This window comes from Diadema antillarum, unplaced genomic scaffold (assembly GCF_040938485.1).
Source record: "Diadema antillarum isolate AM-2024a unplaced genomic scaffold, OU_Dant_1.0 seq00001536_RagTag, whole genome shotgun sequence".
Lineage (NCBI taxonomy): Eukaryota > Metazoa > Echinodermata > Echinoidea > Diadematoida > Diadematidae > Diadema > Diadema antillarum.
In genome coordinates, this window is record NW_027272268.1 from 771,653 (window position 1) to 798,900 (window position 27,248).

Here is a 27,248-nt window from a genome sequence, read left to right on the forward strand (position 1 = left end):
CACCCAATCACATTCTTCTACGTCTCCATGGTAAGCGCCTCATATCATTTCCACCATAACACTTAAGTTGTTGCCGTTGCTACAAGAATTTGATAAGTACTGACCATAGCATATTTTCAGATGCAACTGGCCTTAAAATTTACTTTTCAGTCATATTTGTCTTGTACTATAGGCCCTACTTTAGAGGCAAAACTGTGAATCATATTTTGTATGCCCCTAGGGATGGCCCTGAAATTAGGTAATCGTGAAGTATAAAACACACCATAGTTTCCTGTGGACCTGTGCTCTGCCTCACTAGTAACCACCATGGCTAGCTATGGGTTTCCGTACAAAGCTAAACTATCAAGGATCTATACAAAGGCTTACCCAATGATGATGTGAAGAACTGAGCAAACATTTGAGATTGATTATATCACATATTTCCACTCTCTCATTGAAGATAACTTTATGTCATTAAAAAAAATGCCTGTTTAGTCAACCTCGCTCATAACCTTAATCAGCAGTAAATGCAATTAGCCTAATTGTACTGCAGTTGTCACGGGAGAAGTGAAATATACGAGTCCCTGCCATTTGCTAAATTGCTTCCTTTAGCCACATAGAAAGAGCATGACTCCTCTAGCAACCCATCAGTTTTGCATTTTTTCCCTGACGCACCCAACGACCTACAGAATGAGGTAGAAACAGAATGCACAGGATATTTTGTCAGGTTCATCACTGTCATTTAGCCTTGTCATGTTTGCATAATCGCATCTACAGTATGTATGGAGAGATGCATGAGGCCAAACTGCACATTTGGTTCCTCAAACAAGAAGAAACCAAGCACTAAGTTCCTGGTATAGTTTGTCACTCCCAAGGACCTGATACCAATTTCCAGTCATGAATCATCTAAGAACTAGATTCCAAGGACTGTAAGTTTAAAGAGCTTGGTACAAAGATTTATTCAGATTTCAATCCATCAGCACCTCCTCATCAAAATTAAGGATTGCTGGAAGGACTATATACTATGGTGCATCTAAAACAGCTCTCTAAAATGTGATTTATATCAATATAACATGTTTTTATCCTTTTAGTAAATGTAAGTCATTCCTATAGCTGCTGTATTTGATTTAGAGACAGGGTCATTAAAGGACAAGTCCACCTTCATAGACATGTGGGTTGAGTGAATGCAGCAATATTAGTAGAACACATCAATGAGAGTTTGAGGAAAATCGGACAATCCGTTCAAAAGTTATGAATTTTTGAAGTTTCTGCTCAGTCACGGCTGGATTAGAAGACTACTATAGCTTGTGATGTCATATGAGTACAACTATATAAAGAAAGTATAAAGAAAATTCAAGATATTCTCACTTTTCTCACATAATAAAAGAACACTCGACTTCTCTCTTTCAGATGCCAGGGGAAATAATAATACCCCTAACATAAGTCAGTAACATGTCGAAGAAATGTGCACTTTATTCAAAAAGTCAAGTTTTGTGAAATTCTCTTTTTATTTTCCTTATATTGTTGTACGCATGTGACATCATACACTGTAATAGTCTTCTCCTCCAGCAGTGACTGCACAGATACTTTAAAAATTCATAACTTTTGAACGGATTGTCGGATTTTCCCAAAACTTTCACTGATGTGTTCTACTAATATTGTTGCCTTCACTAAATCAACATGTATATGAAGGTGAACTTGTCCTTTAACATGTGATTTCAAAAGGTTGCCATCAAATACAGTTGTACATATACATATTATATATATAAAGTTTTTTTTTTTGTGGCTTTGTGGGCTTATTTCAACAACTCGGCATGATCACTCTGAATCCATTCTTGGTTTATTCTAACACGGTTATCCTGAAGTGTTAACAGTCCTAGTTTTGATTAGTTACTACAGTGAAATCCCATTATAATGAGGTCCATGGGACTGCTGATATTACCTTGTTATATTTCTCCAAATGGTGTGGGGGAAATGTGTAAGCATTTCACTGTGAGGAAAATGATAGGGTTGGATGTCTACATGTGTGAATGTAAAGGTTAGGATTTATTGATTAGGTAAACATCACATCTCAACTGCCTCACCATATGTTGGCTGAATTTGCTCAACGTGTTGCAACTACTCTGATCCAATTCAGCTGAAATTGATGTTTGCAAAATGGGGCAAGGTTCTAATGTGGGAAAACACAACCCTTCTGTTGTCAGATGCAATTAGATCTGCCAATATTGAATACTGTACTTTCGAGTATGGGGTAGAATTAATTACACACCTGGAAATTGGAAATTAATGGCTAACAAGTACTCTAACAAGACTTTGGAAGGTCAAAGTAATTCATCTTGCCACTTTGGGGTGAATGCCTGTCATGGGGGTGTTGGGTGTGCTGTAAAGCCAGCCACGTACTCAATGGAACAGGAACCAGGAAGTGGTTTTTAAATAAACTAAACATTGATCTGAGACAAATGATATATGGCATCAAATCTTGACTTTCTGTATGTGGTTAAAAGTATCAACAGTAACATGCATAAGACTGTGTCTTCACTCATCAAGTTACTATTCCTGAATGGCTATTGCTTCTCAATAAAGTTTTAAGAACAAGAACTGTGCATCACACTTTAGGATCCCTTTGGAAAAATAAAGGTTTGCAAGATATGTTTATAGGTATGCTATATTGATTGATATACTAGAAACAAGAAGTAAAAGAAATCCATATTTGAACTTCAACAGTAGTTCATCCAGTTCCACCATTACAATTTTCAAGCCTTTATCTCATTAAAGACATATGGTATAAGTCTTAAATATAACTAAACTTGTATGTATCCCTGTTATTAGATCCAGATAACTGGTTTATGCAGAGTAAGACAAACAAAAATATTCAAATGAGCTTCTATACGTTTTTGTTTTTTCTGTTTAGCTCACATATCACTACTTCATCTCACTGCATCAATGGTGGATAAAAAGATTTTATCAAGTTACTTTGGTAAGATATTATTTGTTTTACCACATTACTGGATACAGAGAGAATGTCATATGACACATGAATATAAATATATCATATAAATATACTCATATATTATTATCATCAACATATTAAAGATTCTATCCCATTTCCTCTCAATGAAAAAAAAAAGAATTGCAGCTTAAATATAAATATATCTCATGAGAAGAATATAAGAATTACTTCCTTGAGAGAAGCTTACAGACTGGTCAGACTTACTTGGACTGAGCAATGGACTGCAGAAGGACATCGTGAAAGACCATGGTGACTTGAGTAGAAGACTTGGCAACGTCGTATGGTGTGTTGCCTTTCTCGTCTTTAATGGAAGGATCCACACCAGATACCAGCAGGGCTCTCACGACATCAGCGTTCCCAAGCTGGCAGAGAAGAACAAGAACAGAGAGGCACAAAACTGAATTGGGGTTTAATATCAAGCACATTGTACATATCCAGGGTTAAATTCAAGTGATACTCTGTAATACATGACTCATTTCATGATGAAAAATGATTCCACAATCATTTCATCATTGTAAAATTCAAAAACAAGTGTGTGGCACCTAATAAATAGATGCTATCACACTAAGCATTATGTGTGTAAAAGGGAATCATCTAAAAAGAAAAGGCAGCATACTGTATATCATAAAGTATCATCATCATAATTATTATCTACACTAAATGAAGGATACTCACTACTGAATGCAAAAACAAAGAACTAAATAAAGACAACTTATGAACTGCACTTACCTTGTAATTATATCTGTAAGTGACAAAACAGAGACCCCAAAATGTCTTATATTTGGAAGATCATTACATTCACAAAAGCACATATATCAAACAATGTTAACAATGTCAACTCCTATCCAAGCGAAGGTCTTCAACTTGAGTGGAAGTTGAATCAATCTGCAGGTTGTCTACCAAGACACACAGACGGTGCGGGACAGACCGCTACACGTGTCACCCGCTGACAAATGAGCAAGCTAGCTCCGCCCGTGTCTCAGGTTCATTCCACAACACGCAGCTCCAGAACAAACTCGCATCTCATTACCAACAATTTGCAGGACAAAGTGGCCGCCGCGAGTCAAAGAGCAAATAATGAGAAGATTTATGTTTGTCTGTGAGCGTGAGCTCGGCAATCACCTTCAAGCATGAGAGTACTGACTTTCAATCTCTCGAACAATTAATATCAGGGAAACAGCTCTGATCTCTTCACCAGACAACAAAAATGAGCAAGACATGTTAGCCATCAAGAGAATAATCATGAATTTTCTTTCTTTTTCATTTTTTGGGGTGCAAATATCAGCAAGTCAGAGACATTTGCTTTGAAAGCTTTCATCATCACATGACCTTCTCCTCATTTTCTCAAGTCACAAAACACTAAATCTGAGGTTAGTTAGTCTGTTGTATATTCATAGAGCCAGCTAATGCAAAGTTTACGCCAGACATGTCAATAGGCCTTTTCTTTAAGAGCCAGCAAAGCTGTGAGTATACATACTTAACAGAGAAAGGGCACTTGCTCTATGCATACATTCTGAGGGTGACAAGACGATGACCTAAATCAAATTGTTTGCTGGAAAGGGTAGCCCTACAGTCCTACTGACGTCCTTCTTTTTCATCCAATAGCATCTGATTTCATTAAATGACTTTATCTAGCATAACCACTTACCTGACACCCCTGCTCAGAATATCCACATCTTTTATCCCCTTCTAATTAAACCTTACAGAATGTCAGGAAATTGACCATTTGCAGCTAGATTAAATGGATTTTAAATTTCATTGCTCTGCAGTCTTTTTAGTGAATAGTCGAAGTTGGAAGGGAACCTTTTGTCATGATACTGGTGTATCCTGCTGTTGCATAATGGCAAGCACCCTGTCAATGACTGTACAGTGGTGAAATAGAGACAGGTTACTGAGATTAGAATTCTTGTTTATAAATCAACTATTGTTACAACACACATTTGCATGAACAACAGTTACATATATATACTGTACAAAGCCCATCAAAAAGACATCAATAGTTCACCCAAAGTATTAAAAGATGAATAGTAAATTGCACTCATTGTCCTGTCTTAGCTTGTGTACACTCTTATCATCAATCCAGTATCTATGAAGCCACTCTTAACCTCAAGAACAAGTAATGATAATTTGTTTTCCTATTAAAGCTTTGTTAATTCAACAATATGAGTGACATAAACACAACATATTGTCTTACAAAACTTTCAGAATTAAACTTTAATAAAAGCTTTTCAGCACACATTGTTTCTCAATGTACATACAGGTGTCCCTTTGTATTCAATGAGCATCGTGACAGGTTTGTGCAAGTTACATGTACATTTTGATCTCGGCCAGACTTACAAAAGAGAAGGATTTGCTGGGGTGGGCCATTTCTGCTTTCTCATTTCATATTCAAAATAAAGATCTTCTCATATTTCTAGCATCATATGGAACAGTCTTCAATCACTCCCTTGGCATTTTACACATGAATATGCACAATACAATAAGGATTTTTTAAAAATCTTTTTTTCATTTTTCATTCATTACACTTAAATTCATAAGTCCCATTTCAGGCAGATGTTCACAAATACATGCACTCAAAATTATACTGATAATTCATTGGTCATTCCACTGGCTTATGCTCATCTGTCCCTGTAACTTACAATAATTGCATACTATTACACAAACAGGGCCCTTGACTAGATTTTATGAAGAAAATGTCTCCCACCATAAATTATAAAACAGGATTCACCTGCTCCTTCAAAAATTGGATTCATTAAAATGATTTAATGATTTTTGGTACTCTATACCTTTCTACATGTCTAAGAGACAAAATATATTTTGTTTAATAACCATGCATTCCATTTGATCCCCCCCCCAAAAAAAAATAATAAACACAAAAAACAACAGATTAACTGTCATTTGTCAGCATTCTATATTTCCATCAAATTTTGTCCAAAGATGGCATTAAGTGTCAAAATGATACATGGGTAATATTTTTTTTTCCAAAACTGAGAAAACACAATCAGCAATAATTAAAAGAATTCCTTGAATTTCTGCATAATTGAATGTTTGGGACAACATCCAGTTCCCTAAAGAGATTTCCTTCATGGAGGTAATGTTGCATGGGCACTGTGAATGTATAATGTCATGCTTTACCATTTCTATCACACTTTTTTTTAGCTGCCCCCCCCCCCCCCCCCCCCATAAAGTGTATCCCCCTTTACAGGAAATGTTATTTGAGGGAAAAATTAATCCAAAGGATATACACAGACAGGGCAATACATACATATACTACATGGAAAAGATACTGAAGACTGCAGTGCCAAACACAACACAAAATTCTTTTGAGGCAATTTGCCAAACTGTATCCAAAGGATATATAATATCATTATGATGTACACAGGCAAGGTCAATAAAAAAAAATGAAAGATACAAATATAAACACATGCTTTTTTTCTCAGGTCTGTACACAAGGAAAAGATACTGAAGGCCTAAATATCAAACATATCCTAAAATTCTTTTGAGGCAATTTGCCAAGCTTGAAGCAAATATAACGTGACAATGCAGTCTGTCATTATTCGATAAATGCCACATTGAGTGTTCTGCCTAATAAAGTTGTTAAGATTTTAGACATCACATTTCATATCACACCACCTTCACTGGTGATGACAGTGAGATAAGTGTGGGTGTGTCCATCACAAGATGTAAGTAACATTGGAGTATTCCCTATCTTAAGATGCTTTTGTGATGCAATTGAATTCCTTACTTATTGTCTGCTGTGGCTTTGAGCTTTGCCTGTGGTGACGTTTATTGCTTTTAAGAACAAATCCTCTAAATGTCACATTAAAAATACATCCAGCAAATACACAGCTCAAAATACTCATGAAACTGCCAATAGAGAGCACTCAACAAAGGTACTAATCTTAGATCAAATAAAATTGTACTTGTATGCTTTTGGCTGAAGAGTTTATAAAGTGATATGAGGAAGTAACACACACATACACAGACAAACACAAACACACACACACATACACACACACAGATGTTTATTTGGCAGTGAACACAACCTACAGGTCTACAAATATAGATGAGACAAAAATGTCATGAAAGATTTTCTTGAGCTCCATCAAGTAAGATCATAGTTTTTTTTTTTCTGTGCACATCAACTTGTCTTTACCACTAAGAGCAGCAGAACGTTGAATGTACAACCTAATCATGGTATTCTTTTGTAATTTCTGCAAAAGTACATGAAATTACATGTAGTTACTTACCAACAAAAGACTACGTACTGAACTGTACAACAGTCTGACACGCGCTGGCACAATGTGTCATGTTACGTGCCCAATATGTGTTGATCAAAGAGCAAATGCTGAGCTCTTGAGTCGACTCCGTGGGAGGAAGAGTTTGGGGAAGGGTAAGCTGACACCTTGAAGCAAGAATATTTCCTATTCTGGGTGAAACTGATTCTTTCTCGGGTCAATTGTCAAGTTCCTGAATCTAAAAGACTCACATCAAACTCTTCACATCCTGTGTTCAAAAGTTGTCCTGCTCTTTGTTACATCCACTTGTGAATTGGAAACATGAAACAATATGTCAGATACTGTAAAAGTGGAAATTTTCGCGGTGTTGACATTTTCGCGCATTTCGCGCAAACCCAAAACTAGCGTGAAAATAAAAGCATGCAAAAATTTTTGCTTCCCATATGTTCCAGTAGTTGATGCCTTGATTCCGTGGAAATAAAAACATGTGAAACTCTTCTTACCCCGCCAAGCGTGAAAAATTAGTCGCGCAAAAATATCCACTTTTACAGTATTCAGGGATGTAAATTCACATGGAGTGGACAATGCATGCAAAAGACTCAGTCTACACTGTATACAAAGTGTACTACAATGTAACTGTATGTGTAGCCTGGACATGGCAATGATGAACTAAAGTTTGTGTAATGCTGTACTGTCAATTTATGTTTGGGTCAGGATCATAATTCTACTAATATCTTAGAAATAGCAAATCACTTGACACATACATCAAATGAAGGGGTTTAATGACGGGAACAGACTGTAGTGGGTCCAATAACCTAACATACCCAAGGAACCAAACAATCATAAACATGAATGGTAAACAGCTTTAAGGTTGTGGATAAAACCTGTGAACTCAGTGATACCAACGGTAGATTATGTTACTATTTAATGGCTTTTTATTAGTTTTGGAGTCTTCAAGGGACAGGTACATACACATCCCAGTACAGGCAACTTCACACTCATAGGTTCACACAGTACGTAATATACTGGTACAAATTCATGGCAACATATCATTTTACTTCTTTAGGTATTTATGGTTTATATGACAGTATAACGATAGTTGTTGTAGTATGCTCACATCTCACAATAAACTTCCATTTACAATAGATTCTCATGATTTAGGAACATATTAAGATTAGAGCCTGATCATCATGGTAGTCATCCACTACACTAGCAAAACAAAATTGTTTTTTTTAATGGTACTGATATGGCATGAGGTACAATCACACTGGCTAGAAAGAGCTGTATCTCATCATGTATTATGATTGCTTTGTGAAATATGCATCAATTATTAAAGTGCATCACCATCCAACATTTACCTAGTATCCTGTAATATCAATACTAAACCAAATATGAGACATTCTGTATTTTAGTGCATGTTTACATAGTAATAAAGGCTGCCATGGAAGGGGTAAAGGACATATCACTATGGCAACAAAGATGTCATAGCCTTGCTATTGAAATATTGGAAAGATAAAGCACCTACAATTATACAATCTTTCATATATTTATTAGGTTTCAACATGAGAGTAGATAAGATTAAGTATTTGCAAAATATGGTGGATGCTTATTTGTCATGCAAAAATAACTCACCTGCTACAACTATATTGTTGTAGAATTAGTCTGAAACACCACACCCATTTAATTTTAATGCATTTATATTCCATGCAGTAGTTTTCTTACACACACATACACACATAAGAACACATACTTTGCAAGGGCTGCCTATGAGCATATTTGCAAGCTAAATGATTCAATGTCTTGTGTTCCACACTACAAGGTCTCTTGAAAAAACACAATTTTAAAAATGATAAAGAGAAAACCCTGAATACTTCAAAAAGATCCCCCCCCCCCCAAAAAAAAAAACCCAACAACAACATACAAACAAAAAAAAAACAAAAACAAAAACAAAAACATAAGAAAACAAGACAATTGGGTTTTGGTATTAACCCATGTTACCAAGATATAATGGAAGGGTAGTGGAGTCATATGGTTTCAAACACAAATCTATGCCCATTTCAGCTCCTATGGCAATTACACACCTGTAATGTCATGGATGCAGTATGGCATTCAACATACATTTCCAATGTACATGTAACCTTCATCTGATAGCATAAATCCTTCCCTCTTTAAGTAACTGAAACATATCACACTAAATCGAAAAATGAAAGAAAATGAAATTACACACACACACATGCACAAATCTTTTCTCATGATTCAGAAAAAAAGGACAAATCATCTGGTAACCATCCTCAGACAAAATAATGCAAAACAAAACAAACCAATGAGCACAATACAAATCTAAAAGGTTTGAGATAACACAATCACACTTTACATTGTCATGCACATCTGATTCCATTAAATCCCATAATGCCTACAAATTTCAGCAGGAAAAATATAATTTCAATTAACAAATGAAGAAATAAAATAACAGGGAATATGCATAAGTTCTCCCTCGAGGCACATTATCTTTCAGAAGGCAATGAATGCAGAAAACGTCATTGTATATTGAATGTACTCATTCATTGCATTCTCATACCTTTGCTGCTAGGTGCAACATTGTGCCATGGCCTGGGTTGACTGTATTCAGCGCATCCATTAATTTGGCGTCCATCTTGGCATTACGACCTGAAAAAACAACAAAAAAAAAACAAAAAAAAAAATACACACAAATGAATAGTAACCAGCCATAAATCCAAGACACTAGATAAGATCGACACCTCTCCAACTTGCCCAAATGGCAATTCGTGCAAGTGCTTTACATTCAATGGGCTAATGTCTATATCATCAAATGGTAATAGCCTAAAGTGAATCTGTCACTGCCTCAAGCAAGTTGGGAAGTTGACTTGTTGTATATCACTCTTAGACCTATTCAATAGATAACTGACTCAGACACTGCATATTTGCATAGCATAATGTATATTATGCCAGTTTCTTCCTTCTACCATACAACCACCATAAAAGAACTATTACAGCCTGGTCTAACCATGGGCCAACATCGAGTAACTGTGATAAAAGGAAGTTCACACACATGTTCATGTATGATGATCCATTGACGATACACTACTGGTATAATGTCATATCATTATTACTATTAGAACCATTCACGAACAGAGACTTAAATGTTTGTAATCAAACAGAAAGTGGTAAAAAGGAAAGCAGTATGTACTAACCCAAAGAATGAAACTCACCTGAACAACGAGGATATTTGATTTTACAACAGGGAGGAAAATCACTGCCTCACACAGTGTAAGCCCCACATAAAAAGGTGGAGCGCACAGGATCTATTCAACCATACAAATATAGAGAGGATTCTATTGACAACTACCTGGGTTCCTAACATGACTGAATGCACAAACATAAAGGCACCAACCTCAGGTGACACGTGGCTACTTTAAAATCTTGTTTTTGAGACTGTCTGTACACAGGCTAGGCAAAAGAAAAGAAAAGTGATTCTGACGTGGGCATATAATTTATATCCATCTGCGATCATACTGAAGGTATAAGTACAACCGTGCAACAGCTCACTGAAGTTCCATGATGTCAAATTTTTCTACTCTTTAAACTGTCATCTATAGGTGTTTAAAGGATGGGGTAGGGTCATGATCCATTGACATCTGAACAAGTCTGAGTGGCAAGAGGCTGTTAGACATAGTACAATTACAACGAAAGTTTTAAAAATATACGCCCATGGTTTGTCACGAGTTATGTGTGGTGTTCTTCTAGAGTCATCTAAAGGGAACGTAAACCCAAAGAGCAATGTGGATGAGTGAAAGCAGCAACATTGGTAGAACACATCAGTGAAAGTTTGAGGAAAATCGGGCAATCGATGCAAAAGTTAAGAATTCTTAAAGTTTTGGTGTTGGAACCGCTGGATGAGGAGACTACTAGAGGTTATGACGTATGAGTGGACAACAATACAAAGAAAATATAAAGGAAATCCAACAAAAATTCACTTTTCTAGAATTATGAAAGGGCACTTGACTAACCGCTTTCAGAAAGCAGGGGGAATAATTGCTACCCTTAACATTATGTCAGTATCAAGTTGATGGAATTTGTAATTTTCATGAAAACTGAGTTTTTGTGGAATTTTCTTTATATTTTCTTTATATTGTTGTCCACTCATACGTCATATCTCTAGTAGTCTCCTCATCCAGCGGTTCCAATACAAAAACTTTGAAAATTCATAACTTTTGCATCAATTGTCTGATTTTCTTCAAACTTTCACTGATGTGTTCTACTAATGTTGCCGCTTTCACTCAATCCACATTGCTCTTTGGGTTTGCGTTCCCTTTAAGTCATTTCAAAAATAATCTGTGTATTTTGTTTGAAGCTTAAATACTTGAAAGTAACATATTTCATATTTATTCTACTTACAATGCTCCTTCTCTGAAAATTTATCTAGCCCACAAAGAGAAAAGAAAAAGAAAAAGAAAAAAGAGCCCCATCTGATCAAGTAAGCAAAGACTCAGTAGACATACATTGCAAGTATACAATATACATCCCTGACATGGCATCATGCTGGCCTTTCTTCAGCTGCTGAATCTACATCTGTACGATATATTTCTCATGTACTGTAAAACCTTTAAAGCAGACATTATCTGTGATGTACATAAATAACCTGAATAAGATTTCATTGAAATTACTAGATGCTGACCATGTCGCATTCACACTGAGCATGCATTCCTGAACGTGAATTTACAGTTAAAATCTCAACTAAATACCTACATGGATACATACACACAAAAATAACTGGTACATGTCAGAGAGAATGAAAAATTGTTCAATATCATCACCACAGCATTAACCATTATATTCCAGCCAAAATATTCAATCTTAAGATAAATCTCGGTAGGTTTTTCAATTAATGTTTTGTGATTATTATTTCTGTCTCTTACAATGTGTCACATTTTACTTGGAATTCAAACAGTAAAGTGATTAATCTTTATAGAATTAGGCAATCTTCTGGAAATGGCCTGTACAACTACAATGTATCTTCTGTCTGGTCCTGCTTTAATGGAGAGTTGGAAGAGAGAGAGACTCCCATCTCTCTTTATTGCATGAACCATCCACTGAATACAAACAGACCAGGGGCTGCTCTTCACGTCATGATAAAGCTAAACATTTAAGACAGTCAAATAACCAATTAGAAGCGGATAGAAGAATTTTAATTACCATGGACACACAAACACTTCAAAACAATCTACAGCCTTTTCTCCTTTGAAATGACAGTGATGACTGCTCATAATGATAGCTCACCGAAAGTGAAAACATGTCAGTAAGTAATCAATGTCACTGCCAGTCATGAAAAAAAAAAAGGACAATCAACTTCTACTCAAACCTATTGCTTCTTTGGCTGTGCTAACAAACAAACTCTTGATGAATAGCTCAAAGTGTTTATCGGTACTTAAAACTCTAATTTACTCTCAGAATCTAGTATACACAATCACATGCTCATACTTAATTGTTTACTGATATTCAGTGAACTATTCATGCATAGATATGACAGTAATGACTCGACCCCATGATGGTTGAGTGACAATATACTGTACGGCAGTAGTACAGAAACGGTATTAATGCATCTCATAATAAAATAAAAAAATCCTGTAACTTCATTCAAATTGCTGTTTATGAAATTGTGAAGGAACTCTAGAGTACATTGTAGACCTTTCTATAACAATGTTTGAATAATATTTGTACTTTCACACTTATCACTGCTCTGGCCTGACAAACGGAAAGTGTTGGTGACTCTAGTCATGTGAATGTTCCTTGGCAGAACCCCAAATCCTTTCACATTAAGTATCATTCTGGCCTAACTCAAGGGAAGTGTTGGCAATCTCATAATAAAATAATGAATGTTTTTGGCCAAACTCCAATCACACACCTTGAAATATATATGTGTAAAGACACTTAATTCTGTGAATAGCCACATACATTGTGTATATAGTTGGATTCCCCCCCCCCCCCCCCGAGCTTTGGTACCATATGAAAGGATTTTACTATTGGAGAGGTTTAGGTTCTGAGTGATGAGACTAGAAACTCAGTGTCAAAGTAGCATTTATTCTGTCATTCCTCGAATTCTGATCTTGATTTGGATAAGAACATATTGTGAATTCATCAGTCATTCTCTAAATAATAAAAACACTGTCACAGGAGCAGCACAGAAAAGAAAAATCAATATTCAGAAAGAAACAAGTCTACAAATCATACTTTAGACTTAAGTAAAGAATCTTTCCATTTAGACAGGAAAAATGCAATGTGATCTATGGGATCACAAATTACCCAGTTACATGTACTGGGTAGTCAGTAGCCACATACAAAAAGCTTAAACTAGGCAATGAGGTGAGATTAAAACAATCTATTATTTGCCTTGATTGCCTTTGGTGTTCACTCATCATTATGATAAGCCGATCTACAAAAAAAAATCTGATTCATCAACTTGATTGCAGAATTGCCAACAAGAGTTTAAATTGGTTGTGATAGGTGTTCAAATCTATTTTAAATTTATAATCAATTTCTCACTGGTTCCAAAAGATGATTTTAACCTGCCCACAATTTACTCAAGTACAGGTACCCTATCATGACCCAACATTTCAATTTGATGAATTCAAGGAGACAAAAATTGTAAATGATATCGTCATCAACTCCTTTTAAGTTGCTGACATTTCTGGGTTTACTGGAGCACAGCAATCCTGACACACATATGTACCTGAGAGACTAGTAGCATCTCTGCTACAATTACTGTGGAGCTGTTGTAGCTCTGTGGATAAAACAATGGACTGCCAATCCGATGTCCATGGCTTGAGTCCTGTGGCTATTTATGGCAGTTTTGCCAGTAAGGAAGGCATTTTATCATCCTTGTTTAGTCCTTCAGAGGGGAGTGAAAGATATCAGTCCTGGGGTTGCTTGCTTACAAGTATTCATTGCTTCCTTGGCTGCCACATAAAACTAATCATAATTCAAATCACAAATCACAACACACTTTAGCAGAAGTATTTGTGATCTAACGATGAGGTAGTAAGATCCCAATGAATCATGACTTACAGTAACTGACCATTTCCTGACAGCAATACAATCACCTTAATGTCAATGAACTCATGTTACCTACTGTTTGTATAATGCACAGCCATGGTACGTTTGAAACCCTTTGCACATGCCACACAGACAGAACTGCATATTCAGATTTCTATAATGCCAACTATGCCAATCGCTATCTCTGTGCCAAGCCATGCCTGTAAGCAGAGTAGCTTACCTTCAATAACCACTTGTGTATTCGTTACACAAGAAAGGAGTAACAGGACAGAGTTAATTATCAAGTACTAACAGTAAAACCAGGAATATTTACAAGAAACTTAATTGAACTGAAGCCAATGACTTTCTTCACCGCAAAATGGTGACTGCCATTCAATTCATTGTGCGAAGATAACAATTTTCTTTCACATGCATTTTACTTTTGCAAATCTTGACTCCTCAACAAATTTGCAAATTTCTGGTTTTACTGTTAATACACTGTACAGATCTCTACATGCCTGTGACAAGTACATTATACATTGTAATTCTGCATGTGAATCAGAGTAATAAAAACCCTGTTCCTTAATACATGTACATGGCATTTTATTGTCAAGTGCTTTATTGACGCAGGTACCTTGAGCATGGAATATGAACCATACTTACACTAGCTACATAATGCAAGGCCAGTGTGGATAAACAGTGAATCCACACATATATATCATGGCCAACTTATCCTTTTAAGTTTTGATTATACTCCATAAGACAATTGGTATAATATGGAGTCTATACTTATGTATTTTAGGAATTCAACTTAGCGATTTCAGATGTCTCGATAGTCCAAGAGAATCCACACCCAATCAAGAACATATGATCCACAGAATCTTTCTTTCTTTTTTTCTGGTTCAGTCTGCCTCCTTCAAACTTGAAGATTCTTGCAAACTTTGGATGTGTGTGCGAGTAAGAGCAGTCCAGGGACTTATCCACTGCTTTCCAGTGCAGTTTCAGTGCTTAGTGGAAGGATGTTTCATGTTCTTTGTGTTCTGGGGGAGAAAGACATTTTGCAGTGTTCTGTTCTGGAGCGTGGTACAACATATCTTTGTGCATGGAGAGCTCTTGTAGGCATGGCAACCAGAGTGATGTAGGACTGGGTTGGGAAGTTTATGCAGTGATGGTGGAGTTTGTACATATATCATTGTGAGTCTGGACTCTTCTCTATGCTGATGGAGGGAAGGCAATTGAAGCTCTTCCAGCATCGATTGCACACTGGATGTGTTGTGTTACCTGTTCAGTGTGAATCTGGCTGCTCGTCTTTGGACCATTTCTAGTTGTTGTGGGTCCCACACTGTAGCTCTGTATTCCACAAGAGGGTGGACGAGAGTTTTGTAGGCTATTGTTTTCAGTCCTGTGGACTAGATGCGCAAGTTGCATCAGAGAAAGGCAAGAGTGCTGCAAGAATGATGTCGATGTGCTGGTTCCATTTCAGGTCAGGTGTAATTGTGATCCCGAGGTATTTTGTTGAGTTGACAGCACTAAGGGTAGTGTTATTCGGAGTGTACTTGTGCTGTATCTTGTTCCTTTTCCTGGAGATTGTTATCATTTCACAATTTTGTGAGTTCAGTTCATCATCCATGTGGAAACCCATTTTCCAAACTTGGTGAGGTCATCCTGGAGCTGTTGACCTCACACGATGGTGGTTCTTCTGAGGTAGATGATGCTATCATCTGCAAAGAGCCGTTACTGTTGAACAAAGCATTCTTTCATCACCTTCAATACAATAGTGGCAATATAGAACCTACAGTACATTTTGTATCGGATAAGAAAAGAAATACAAATGACACCAAGATTACAGCTATTTGCTGTTAGCCTCTAACATAGTTACTAGACACTTCTTCTACTCCCTCTACTTCAGTACTCGACAGGATCCATCACTCTAAATGTAGCAGGCTGTGTGAAGGCAGGCTGAGCTTTAATCCCAGGGCGCTCCTTCACATAGTTACACTGTGGGAGTGCCCCAAGTCAACAGAGTGGTGTTTCTTAAGCACCTCTAAAAGTGTCCTATTTTGCCAGCAAATGGCATACTTTTAAACAATACATACATTCCGTATCTAATTCATACCCGTTGTGCACTTGCTCATTTCTAGATTGATTCCATCTTATGGTCTTGAAAAGATGTTTTTGTACGAGTTCATCTCCATATCCCCCGTTCCTTCCTTGGTTTTGCGAAACAACCTTTGTGAGGCACATTGGGCATTGGCGACATGAATATGCATGAAAGTCACAATGTTTTTAGCCTTTGGACAAGGCCCTTACACGGTGTAGTGGCAAGCGAAAGGGCTTCGATTGAAACGTGCCAAGCAGAGAGCGACCAGGCGCCACAAGATGTCGCGCAGCAAGATCAGTGCCTGGTCAAAAGGCCACACTGCTACCGGCTTAGCATGCACTGGGACTTATCTGATCTAACTGTATGACAGCAGACCGCTCCCCGTGCATAAATATAATTGTAAAGTATTTGATTTATTTATTTTCTGAGATATCAATTTCATGTAAAGTATTACGCAGATGAAGGCGCAAATATTCAAATGTGAATGACGCGCTTCTCAAACACAATTCAACAACAACAACACATTTTATATGCAAAGGTTTCAAATCTGTCGTAAGGATTTTGAGCAGTTGCCGTTCTCACAGATTCCTCTTGATCGAATCATTTAAAGTCATCAATTTGGACAGGAATGGACTACACTGGAGGAACCAAATGTTCAATGTCTTCTGATTGCACTTCAACCGTGTATTAAAATTGAAGCAATTTTTAGCATTTAAGTTGGAATTTATGCGCAATACTACCCCATATGAGACCCAAAACCTGTATTATCCGTCAGCTGGTTAGGCCGTCGGGGCTGGTTGCAGTTGTACTCGCAGCAGTTGAGTGTATCAACAAATAAGCACTCCTGGCCTGGAGGCTGGAGCGGTGTATTAAAGTTTAGGAGAAGTCTACAGTAGGGCCTATACATGTACACATACGACAAGGCCTACAAATGTATACTTGCGTGACCCGCACCTCGTCATAGTTAATGTTTGCACATATTTGAATCACATTTCGCCACTGAAATTCTTTGAAATCCAACTCACATACAGGAAAACTGCTGAAAATTCCAATGGAATCACAAGTTCACTGAACGATATCGAAAATTTGCAGCTATCATCGTCAAACGCGAACGATGCGAAAAAGTTGCGCTCTAAGGAAGGGGCCCGCAACTCGTCACCCGCGCTCCCATAGACAAAGCACGTAAAAGACGTGTGCGGGTGACCGCCATGCTCCCATAGACATACACGTAAAAGATGCTTGCGGGGACAGTGGTGATACTTATAACACGTATTCCGATTGAAATTTCAGATTTTCGCGAAAAACTGTTCGGTTTTCACCACAATTTGCTTGGTTGTGGTAGCCCTGCCAAGTTTCAAGTGTACTGAACACAGTTCCGGGCATAAATTTTTGTTTAGTGTGCTTAAAACAATTTTAAGCGGGGTTACAGTATTCAGGCCCCTGACGAGGTGCGGGCACCTCACTACTACTATACTAGGTACACGTACTATAGGCGCCTGCCCCCGGGAAAGGCCGAGACTTCACCAGCATCGGCGGGTGGGTCCTCAACCCACCCGCCGACGGGAATGGCGTAACCCTGCATTTCGGTGCAGGAGTAGGCAGGCGACATCTATTTTCCCTAAAACCATCCCCTTTCTCCTTCTGTGATTATCCGATTTGTAAATCAAATATTAATGATAAACATAATAGATAATAAGACTTCTGTAAATAATTAGTATGGTAGGTGTGCAACCCACCGACCGGGTGCATAACGACCGACCGCGCATTATAATGGCATTGCGCGTACAGAAAGAAAATGTACACATGGGACTACGCGCAACGGTGTTCGATTCTTCACTGGGCTACGCTACCGAGTAAAATGAGGCGAAAACAAATAAGTATTCCCTCTAGATTAACGAAATTTAGCAAAATCGAATAAGATTTATCGTGTAACTACATATAACTAGGCCGGCAGTGGCCTACCTTTGCTGACTCGTTGTTAGATGTAGAGTATCCTTCCGTAATAAATTTGACGATTTTGACCGCAAAATTGTCACCGCCGCTTGTACGATCGTGCACACACGTTTAATACACATACACATTGACATGATTATTTTGTCGCCCGCTACGACCGTACGAGTTGAAGCAGAAATGAGAAATGAATGTGAAAAAACAAACCGACTCATCTAATTTATTTCAATTACGATGAAAAGTTTCCTAATGAAAATCAATTCAAATTCATCAAACAGTCCTTCAAAAATAATATCGAAGGATTCAAAATATATTCAAATATTATTGGGGAAAAAATGACAGCTAGAAAAAAACAGCGGCCTGTCGAAAAAAACGCATTTAAGTGCCCTTTATACGTATTGTCAGGGTGGTCGGTTGAAATGAGCAGGGCAACTGAGTGCGGAAAAAATGAGACCCCACGCGTTCGAAGCCGCCATCTAAAGCGCGTACCTCAGATCGCATTTTCAGTGCGCGCTTGTGAATCCGGAGTATTTTCTCCACACGTGAGTAAAATTTCAGGCAAACTGTGAGATTTTTCACGTTTCTATTGATAGAAAAACGTTAGGTGGCCGGTATTATGAACACCCAACCATTATACTAGAATATCTAATGTGGGAATTGTAGTTACGGTAAATTTAAGTGATTATTCAAATAAATATACATTTTGGAGCAAATTGCCCACCTGTCAGAGAGCTCCATAAATCTAAAAGAATAACAACAACACGTATTTGTACAGCGTCAGTCAGTGACGTGACGAAATCAGCTCGCCAGATGCTGATGCATGATGCTGATGCATGATGCTGATGCTGCTTGCTGGAGTGGAGACGCACCGGGGCGGACCATGAGCAGCTACCGGCAGGTCTGCGGGGGATTCGGGAAGTGGGGCCTCCTCAGGCCCCAATACTCACCTGCTTTTTGTTTCGGTGAGTGGGCATCGATTGCAAGACGAATGACATCTGTTCGTCCACTTTCTACAGCCATCCGAACTTGCTGTAAAGTTCCTTCCATGGCATACAGTATGGCGCAATGTGCACAGACGACAAATCCTTTGCAAAAGATTATGCAGATACCGGTACTTTTCCCCTTCCAGCAGCACTTCACTTCGTCTCTACCTGATACGCGATGCGTGGAGATCAATACGTGGCCGCCGTACCTTTGGTGCGAAAACGTATACGACGCACTGAAGCGAGTGCAGTGGAGCAGGGTTGTTCAGTAGTGGTACGCGGTACGACAGTACGACTACGCAGTGTGTACGCAACGAGAACGGTAGGCTGGCATTAGGCTTGTTAAACAGTCTTTTTAATTTTGAGAGATATATTCCTCTGTTAAATATTTATTCCTTGATATGTTTTAATACAAGAAACCAATTTGATAATTCAATATCAAAAATATTTGATTACTTAATATAAAAATTAGAATTGATTGAAATTGATGTTTCTTATTTATTCAAACTCGGTGAAGTAGGCCAGTAAATTCTCAATTTCGCAACCAACTTACAGACACAGAACGTGTAGCATGGGACTCTTGCCTAGGCCTACGACTTGAAATTGTCTAGCTACGACTCCCGAGATCGCACCTGAGTCGAAATAGAACCGCTGCAGTCTTCAGTAATATTTGCGTAGTTTTACTTCACAACCTGATGAAGGCTGGTTTCCATTTGTAAGTGTACAAATTAGAAAATGTCTATCTTGCGGAATATTGTTAAGTCATCTATCGATTGTGTCCGTGTCACACATCATGGCTCTCGGTTGGCACGCCAGCCCTTTCGCCTGCTTTCTACGGAATTGAAGGAACGAATCGACGGGCTGGTTCAGGCGCAAAAAGTTGTCGTGTTCATGAAAGGAGTACCTGAAGAACCTAGGTGTGGGTTCAGTAATGCGGTGGTACAAATTTTGAGAATGCACGGTGTTGATGAATATGGCAGCCATGACATCCTAGAAGATGAGGACTTACGGCAGGGTAAGTTCTAATGATTGTTCCTGTTTCCTCATTTTGTCATGTTGACATGTAGATTTGAATCTAGATGTTAGTAGTTCGAGCTCTCTACTCTCCTAACAATATTTATAATCCTTATTGTTAGCTTCCCTTGTAGTTGGAAACAGAAATCATATTACATTGAAAGTGTCTGTTTCCGTTTTAGTGTGGCATGTCTAACATGTGATGTCATGATGTCGACTTCATTGGACAGGATCTTTGATGTAAATCATTGTACATTTGGTGTTGTGTGTGAGAGAGAAAAAGAATATTGACTTTGTAACACCACTATTTATCATGACTTTGTGTTTTATTTTACCGAATAAATGGACCAAATTTGCTTCTATCAATCAATCAATCAATCAATTATATACTTCACACTCAGTTTTACAGGCACCGAGCGAGTATAAGGCAGATATTTAAGTGGCAGCAGTGGACTTTCCATTCACAAGAGGTAGACTAGATCTATTTAACTTAACAAATAGCTAAAAAGGTCTGATTGTGTTATACAGCATTATTATCATAATGTTATCTCACAACATTGTGTCACACCATTAAAGATGATATCAGATATCAGCCATCTGTGTAATTAAAGGGAAGATAAACCCCAAGAGCAATGTGGATTGAGTGAAAGCAGCAGCATTAGTAGAACACATCAGTGAAAGCAGAGACTCCAACCCAAGCGCCTTCTGATCTGGAGATTCTCCCGCCTGAAACCCCTAGCAAACGGGAGACTCCAAGTTGATGTGTGAGAAGCGCGAAGTTCCTAGGATTCTAGATGTTCTCTGGTGCTATCAAAGGCTTGTTTTTTCAACATACGATAGAAATAAGTAAGAAATCCTTTCCACCGGGAGACACAGAGCCAGGGCGGGAGAAATCAAATCTCAAACGGGAGAACGGGAGATTGTGCAAAAATGGGCTTTCGGCGGGAGATCTCCCGTCGAAAACGGGAGAGTTGGAGTCTCTGTGAAAGTTTGAACAAAATCGGACAATCGATGCAAAAGTTATGAATTTTTAAAGTTATGGTGTTGGAACCGCTGGATGAGGAGACTACTAAAGGTTATGACGTATGAGTGGACAACAATACCAAGAAAATATAAAGAAAATACTACAAAAATCCATTTTTCATGAAATTTACAAATTCCATCAACTTGATATTTACATATGTTAAGGGTAGCAATTTATTCCCCCTGCTTTCTGAAAGCGGTTGGTCCATTGCTCTTTCATAGTTCTAGAGAAGTGAATTTTTGTTGAATTTCCTTTATATTTTCTTTGTATTGTTGTCCACTCATACGTCATATCCTCTAGTAGTCTCCTCATCCAGCGGTTCCAACACCAAAATTTTAAATATTCATAACTTTTGCATCGATTGTCCGATTTTCCTCAAACTTTCACGGATGTGTTGTACTTATTTTGCTGCTTTCACTCAATCCACATTGCTCTTTGGGTTTACCTTCCCTTTAAGTAAAAATGGATTATTTAGATTAATCCAGCAGTGGATTTGCTGAATATGGACCATGTCAATGTGTCTTGTTTACCAGTATTTTAACTCTTGTGCTTAATTGTTCTTTCCTGAAACACACACATTAGGTATCAAGGAATACACAGAATGGCCCACGATTCCACAGGTATTCGTGGATGGGGAGTTTGTAGGCGGCTGTGACATCATGATCCAGATGCACCAGAATGGTGACCTGATCGAAGAGCTGAAGAAAATAGGGATCAGGTCTGCGCTGCTGGATGTACCCAAGGAAGATGAACCGTCAAAGTGATGATGGGAGAACATTCAAGATTATTCAACAATTGAAAGACTGAGAATGTTCTGTATCACTAGTGTAGGCTATGTGTGTGGAGACATTTGATTCAAGAGTGGCATTCACTATATATAGTCTGCTTTCTGTGATGTAGGAGGTTGGATTACAGGAACCTGATCATAGCCTGTAAAGACTTGATCGCTATTCAATGATGAAGAAGTGGAGAACAGGCCCAACTTTTACTTCACACTGAATGGGGTGCACTTGATTGCATCAGAGGTTATGGCTGTGTTCTGTCAGAAGCATATTATATCATATCAATATTTACTCCTTACATGTTGGTTTTACATATTAATGTGTCATTATATTAGAGTGTGCTGGTCATTTCAACTTATTACCTGTGATCTGTCTTTAAAGTGACAGCATTCTTTCATCAGATCGTTTTCTAAAACAGTAAAAACACTAACAACACATCCAACATCTATGCTGATATACAATGTGATAGAAGTTCATCAATTGAAATAGATTCTTGAAAAAAAAATGGATGCATTGTTTAATTGAAGTTTAAAATGAAGGCATGAAGATGAATCATTTTGTGGGGGGCGGGGAGAGATATTCTGCAAGCAACTGAAGACTACTGACATTTTGAAAACTACGCATACTTCACAGCACTCAACTTTTCACTCCTGAATTGTATCTAACCCTCCTATAGTGACGATGTATGTTTATGTCAGGTCTGGTCACAGGACTATGATGTCGCTTTTGTATGATTCCTTTGAGTATGGAATATCACTAAGTGCACTTTTTCTTGAAAGAAAAATGTCCTTTTGATTCTACTTGGTATGCACCAATGGCCTTCTGGTTGGATACTCCAGCTAAGATTTTTTTTTAAAAAGGAAAGAAAGTCAAACTGTCAGTGAAGTGAAGTGCAGTGGATGGGGGTCACAATTCTAGAAACATCATGATCATATGACCAAATAGTCTCGTTAGCACAATGTCAAACTGACATTAAAGTACATATTGTTTGCCTGATTTTGCTCAAAATTCAGTGATTTGTTACCAGTGGCCATTAAATATGGTCAGAGCAACTTTCTAGTTAAGTCATATTCATGAATCTCAAACCCAGTGTTGTATTCCTTGTAAGGCCATCTGCAAGCTTTTTGTGGTGTGTTTGATTTGCGTAGCTTGTCACTATTTGCATGAACAGCATATCACATATCACACTATCTGATGAATAATCAAAATCTCTTATTTAAAGTGCTTTATTGTTAATTTGGGTATTGTCATCAGACAAGACAAGGTGTCTGTTCTTTACAAATGGAAACTTGCTGATACAGTAGTCATGGTTGTTGGAAAGACGATGGTAGCCGAGCTATCCATTCAGGTAAAGGCAAAACATAGTTCTGGTAGGCCTACAAAATTGTCAATTTCGCTCCAAAACATACACGTATGCCTAAGAAATGTGTGGAATAACGCCGTAATAACAAGATATTCGTTGGGTAACGACGAAAATGCGAAATATTAGCCAAAAATGTTTGCATCTCAGAACTTACCCGATCGGGGTCAAGCTAACTCGGACTCGGGGACAACTCGGCCTCACTCTGATGGTGGGGCCGAGTTGTCCCTCTGGATTGTACATTGTTATACTATGGGAGCGCTTCGCGTTCTGGCTGGTCGCAGTTATGGGCCGAGTTGATTCAAAGTCAAAGAACCTCTTTGGCGCGCCTATAAAATGAATGTGCGCCTAGGTATAGATTATGGTGATCACGAACTGCGTATAGATTGTTTGAAATAGGACCGCGTTAGGGCCGAGACCGAGTTAACCTGGCTCCTTCTGGAATAAAAGTCGGTATACAGACTTTTATTTTTGATCTCAAAATACTCCGAAACAACTCGTCATCCCGGCAAATCGCGTCAGCCAGGTAAGTTTCCTGGTAGACTCTTTCGATATATTGCGAACAAATATGAAATGGTGCAAGACGGGTTCTCAAATTCTTTCCAGAACTATGTTTTCACTTTAAATTGTTTGTTCCAGATCTATCTTACTGATTTCTGGTAATCATGATTCATCTGCAAATTTTGTTTGATACCGTATTTATTTTCATGGATTGCTTACTCGCAGAAGATATATCTGAACCAACAATTTGAGAAATAATTACAAAGCACAACTGTATGTACACTGTTTTCCGCAATATGCAATCATTTTCAACACTTGTGGAGGCAGTTGCTTGTTACAACAATGGGTGAAATTGAAAAGGATACCATCAGTGTAACCGTACTAAGGTTTTATTTTCCACCCTGTGATATTTGTTGACTTGCTAAATTCTATGAGAGTCCTAGATTAGGACAATCGTGGGGATCATTAGCAGTGATGTGTGTGTAGAAGCTCCTTCAAACATGAGAGCATGACCAAAGTGGTAGTAAAATGATTTGTGTAAGACAACCAATGTATCAAGAAGATTTTTGTCATGATAGGCGTGAATCTCAAGGTGATACAGTGTATAACAATAGATGTGCAGGCAGCGATGCTAGGAAAGCCTTTGTACAGGAGATTTGCATCCAAGCTGATGTATCAATGGAAAGATGACTTTTAAAGGTTTGCATAGATCATCTTCATGAACACCAGATGCTTGTTCTTACACATTGCTATAGTGTTGTATTAAACTTCCTCTCAGTGAGATATAATGATGACAAATACCAGCCCTTAATTCTCCATTTCCTTTATTTTTTTAATGCTTCTAGTCTTTTGTGGATAGCAAAAAGCACAAATATAATGTATTTCCTGTTACCTTCATGTCTTTATCAAAATGCTATTTCCCTGTCAGGAAGGTCAATGTTATATTGTTTTTGCAAGATTCCTGTCAGAGTATGATGATGCTCTTAAAAATGGCTTACCTATGCAAATACATGTTGTACATCATGTATGTCTAAATTAACGTTCAAGTTGGACCCTGGTGTCAGTGGATTAAAAAGAAAGTTTACATAAAATACATATATGTAATGCATATTGATGTATTTGTATTGGTGCCATGTTAGTGCAGAGTACAGTGTATTTTTTTTTCTCAGACAGCAAAGTTTTGTACACCGTACATGTACTAGCCTTTTGCAAAGGCAGCTCGCTATAATTTCAGCACACGCACGCAGAGAGCAATGGACTCGCGCACACACAGACTGGCAAGCTGCCTTTGCAAAAGGTTATACAATGTACTTGTACATGTATGTAGCTGGTATATGGCACTTGCTCTGTCATGTTGCACAAAATTTCATGAATGCCTTGGCAGCAAATCATTTTGCTATCTGATAGACTGCATATTTTAAATCTTGTGTCCGTCTTCCTCTCCCATTCCTTACTTTCCTAGACAGTTTGGCAGTGTATACAGGTTGATTGATACTTTCAGCACATAAATTTGTGAGCACTGATGTGTCACTGAACGTTCAGAGTTTTTCCTCTCTCCTGTTCATGGGTATATTACTTCAAACACTCAAAGAACACTTGAATGCAGAATTTAGAACTCATTAATGTAACCCCACTATGAAGCATATGACAGGTTTCATCTGTCCGTTCAAGTGCTGTCTCGTGTATGTCAGCCAAAACATGTTATCATTGTAAATGCCATATCAGAGATGTGAAAATGGTGTGATTTGGCAGTCCAGCCTTTCAATGAATTAGACACGAGTGTCATATGAACTACTACAGAAGTCATCAAAGGCGGAACCAGGAATAAAATTGGGAATGCCTGCATGATGAACGCTGATCTTTAACACTGGTGTACTTGTCTATGGAGTTTGTGTCAGTATTGCATTTTTTAATTTTTTTATTTTATTTATTTATTTATTTATTTTATTTATTTATTTATTATTATTTTTTTTTTTTTTTTTATTTTTTTTTTTTTTTTTGGGGGGGGGGTTCTGATTGTTGTATGCTGTAAAATTTAAGTCTTTTGTAAGACTCAAAAACAAAATTACCTGGTACCCTATTATATCATTATACATGCAAACATACTCGATCTGTGAGACCAAGTCAACTGTTATGATTTAGATTTGCTTTGTTTGTGTAATGTTATTTTTTTTAAAGAACTTAATTGACAATGAAAAACACAACCTATCTCCAGCATATTTTTCCCCCAAGGATCTAATTAGAGAGAAATTATTCTAAATGTACTACAGTAGAATATTCCTTGCCTATTGTGATGCAGGATAAGTTGACCAGCAATACAGAATTAATACAATCATAAAGCTTGTTTGAAATCTCATACTTAAAACAGATTCACAATTTTGGACCATCTACATGTACTATGCAATTTTTGATATTTTCTTTTGATAGCAAATTTGGAAGACAAAGGTCGAAGGAAACTAATTTTAATGGTTAGTAATGTCCCTGTATCTACACCGTCTTATAATTGTGGCTCGTGTCATTTACAGGATTTTTTCAGAGAACATATTCTCTCACTTAAAGCAACAAATGGCAAACACCAGCAGGATGTCAGACACTTTGCAATCAGATCATGCACACACTCACAATTTCAATGTTCACATCCCTGGACTAATCTCAATAGGCAAAAAAAAAAAGTCTGGTATTAACTTTTACATTCCTGGCTGCAAACTAAATCATCCCAAATTCCTTTGTGCATTATGAACCTTATGTTAACATCATATTGGTGTACTTACACCACTGTCTCTCGATTCTTAGTGAAGTAATGGTTAAACATCCAAGGAATATCTTTGGTTGGTGTGTGTCTGGTCAGTAGGAATGCACTCTTAGAGCAGGCCACACTATTAAAGAAGGTACTCACAATCATGTATGATCCAAACACACACACACATGCAATCACATATGATCCAAACACACACACACACATGTGATATGTATGATCTAAGTGCACACACACACACACATGCAATCATGTATGATCCAAACACACACACACACACACACACATGCAATCATGTATGATCCAAACACACACACACACACATACTTGCATCCACAATGTGAAATACATGTACACCACACATAGGATTTTTGTAGAGCACATACTGCAAATAGGCACTCGTTGAACAGAATACATAGTTCAGAATTTCACTTAAATTAGATAATATTGCACTTCAGTTTAGTGACAAAAATAATCAGGTATATGTTTCAATGACAGCAT

General features: G+C 37.7%; 2 protein-coding genes across 2 annotated transcripts in view; one reads left to right on the plus strand and one right to left on the minus strand.

Moving 5' to 3' along the window:
• LOC139710495 (uncharacterized) overlaps window positions 1–19,501 on the minus strand; it is a 42,229-nt gene extending 22,728 nt beyond the window's left edge. Inside the window, exons 1-3 of the mRNA XM_071622410.1 lie at window positions 19,276–19,501; window positions 9,806–9,894; window positions 3,194–3,351 (exon numbers count right to left, since the gene is read on the minus strand). Coding sequence (XP_071478511.1) covers window positions 3,194–3,351; window positions 9,806–9,894; window positions 19,276–19,375 — 347 coding nt within the window. The 5' untranslated portion in view covers window positions 19,376–19,501. The remainder of the gene's footprint in view (window positions 1–3,193; window positions 3,352–9,805; window positions 9,895–19,275) is intronic.
• Window positions 19,502–19,948: 447 nt separating this feature from the next.
• Window positions 19,949–23,031, plus strand: LOC139710471 (glutaredoxin-related protein 5, mitochondrial-like). The gene is made up of 2 exons (XM_071622389.1): window positions 19,949–20,326; window positions 21,932–23,031. The coding sequence occupies exons 1-2, from the start codon at window positions 20,047–20,049 to the stop codon at window positions 22,111–22,113; spliced, it is 462 nt and encodes a 153-aa protein (XP_071478490.1). The 5' UTR covers window positions 19,949–20,046; the 3' UTR covers window positions 22,114–23,031.
• Window positions 23,032–27,248: the final 4,217 nt, after the last annotated feature.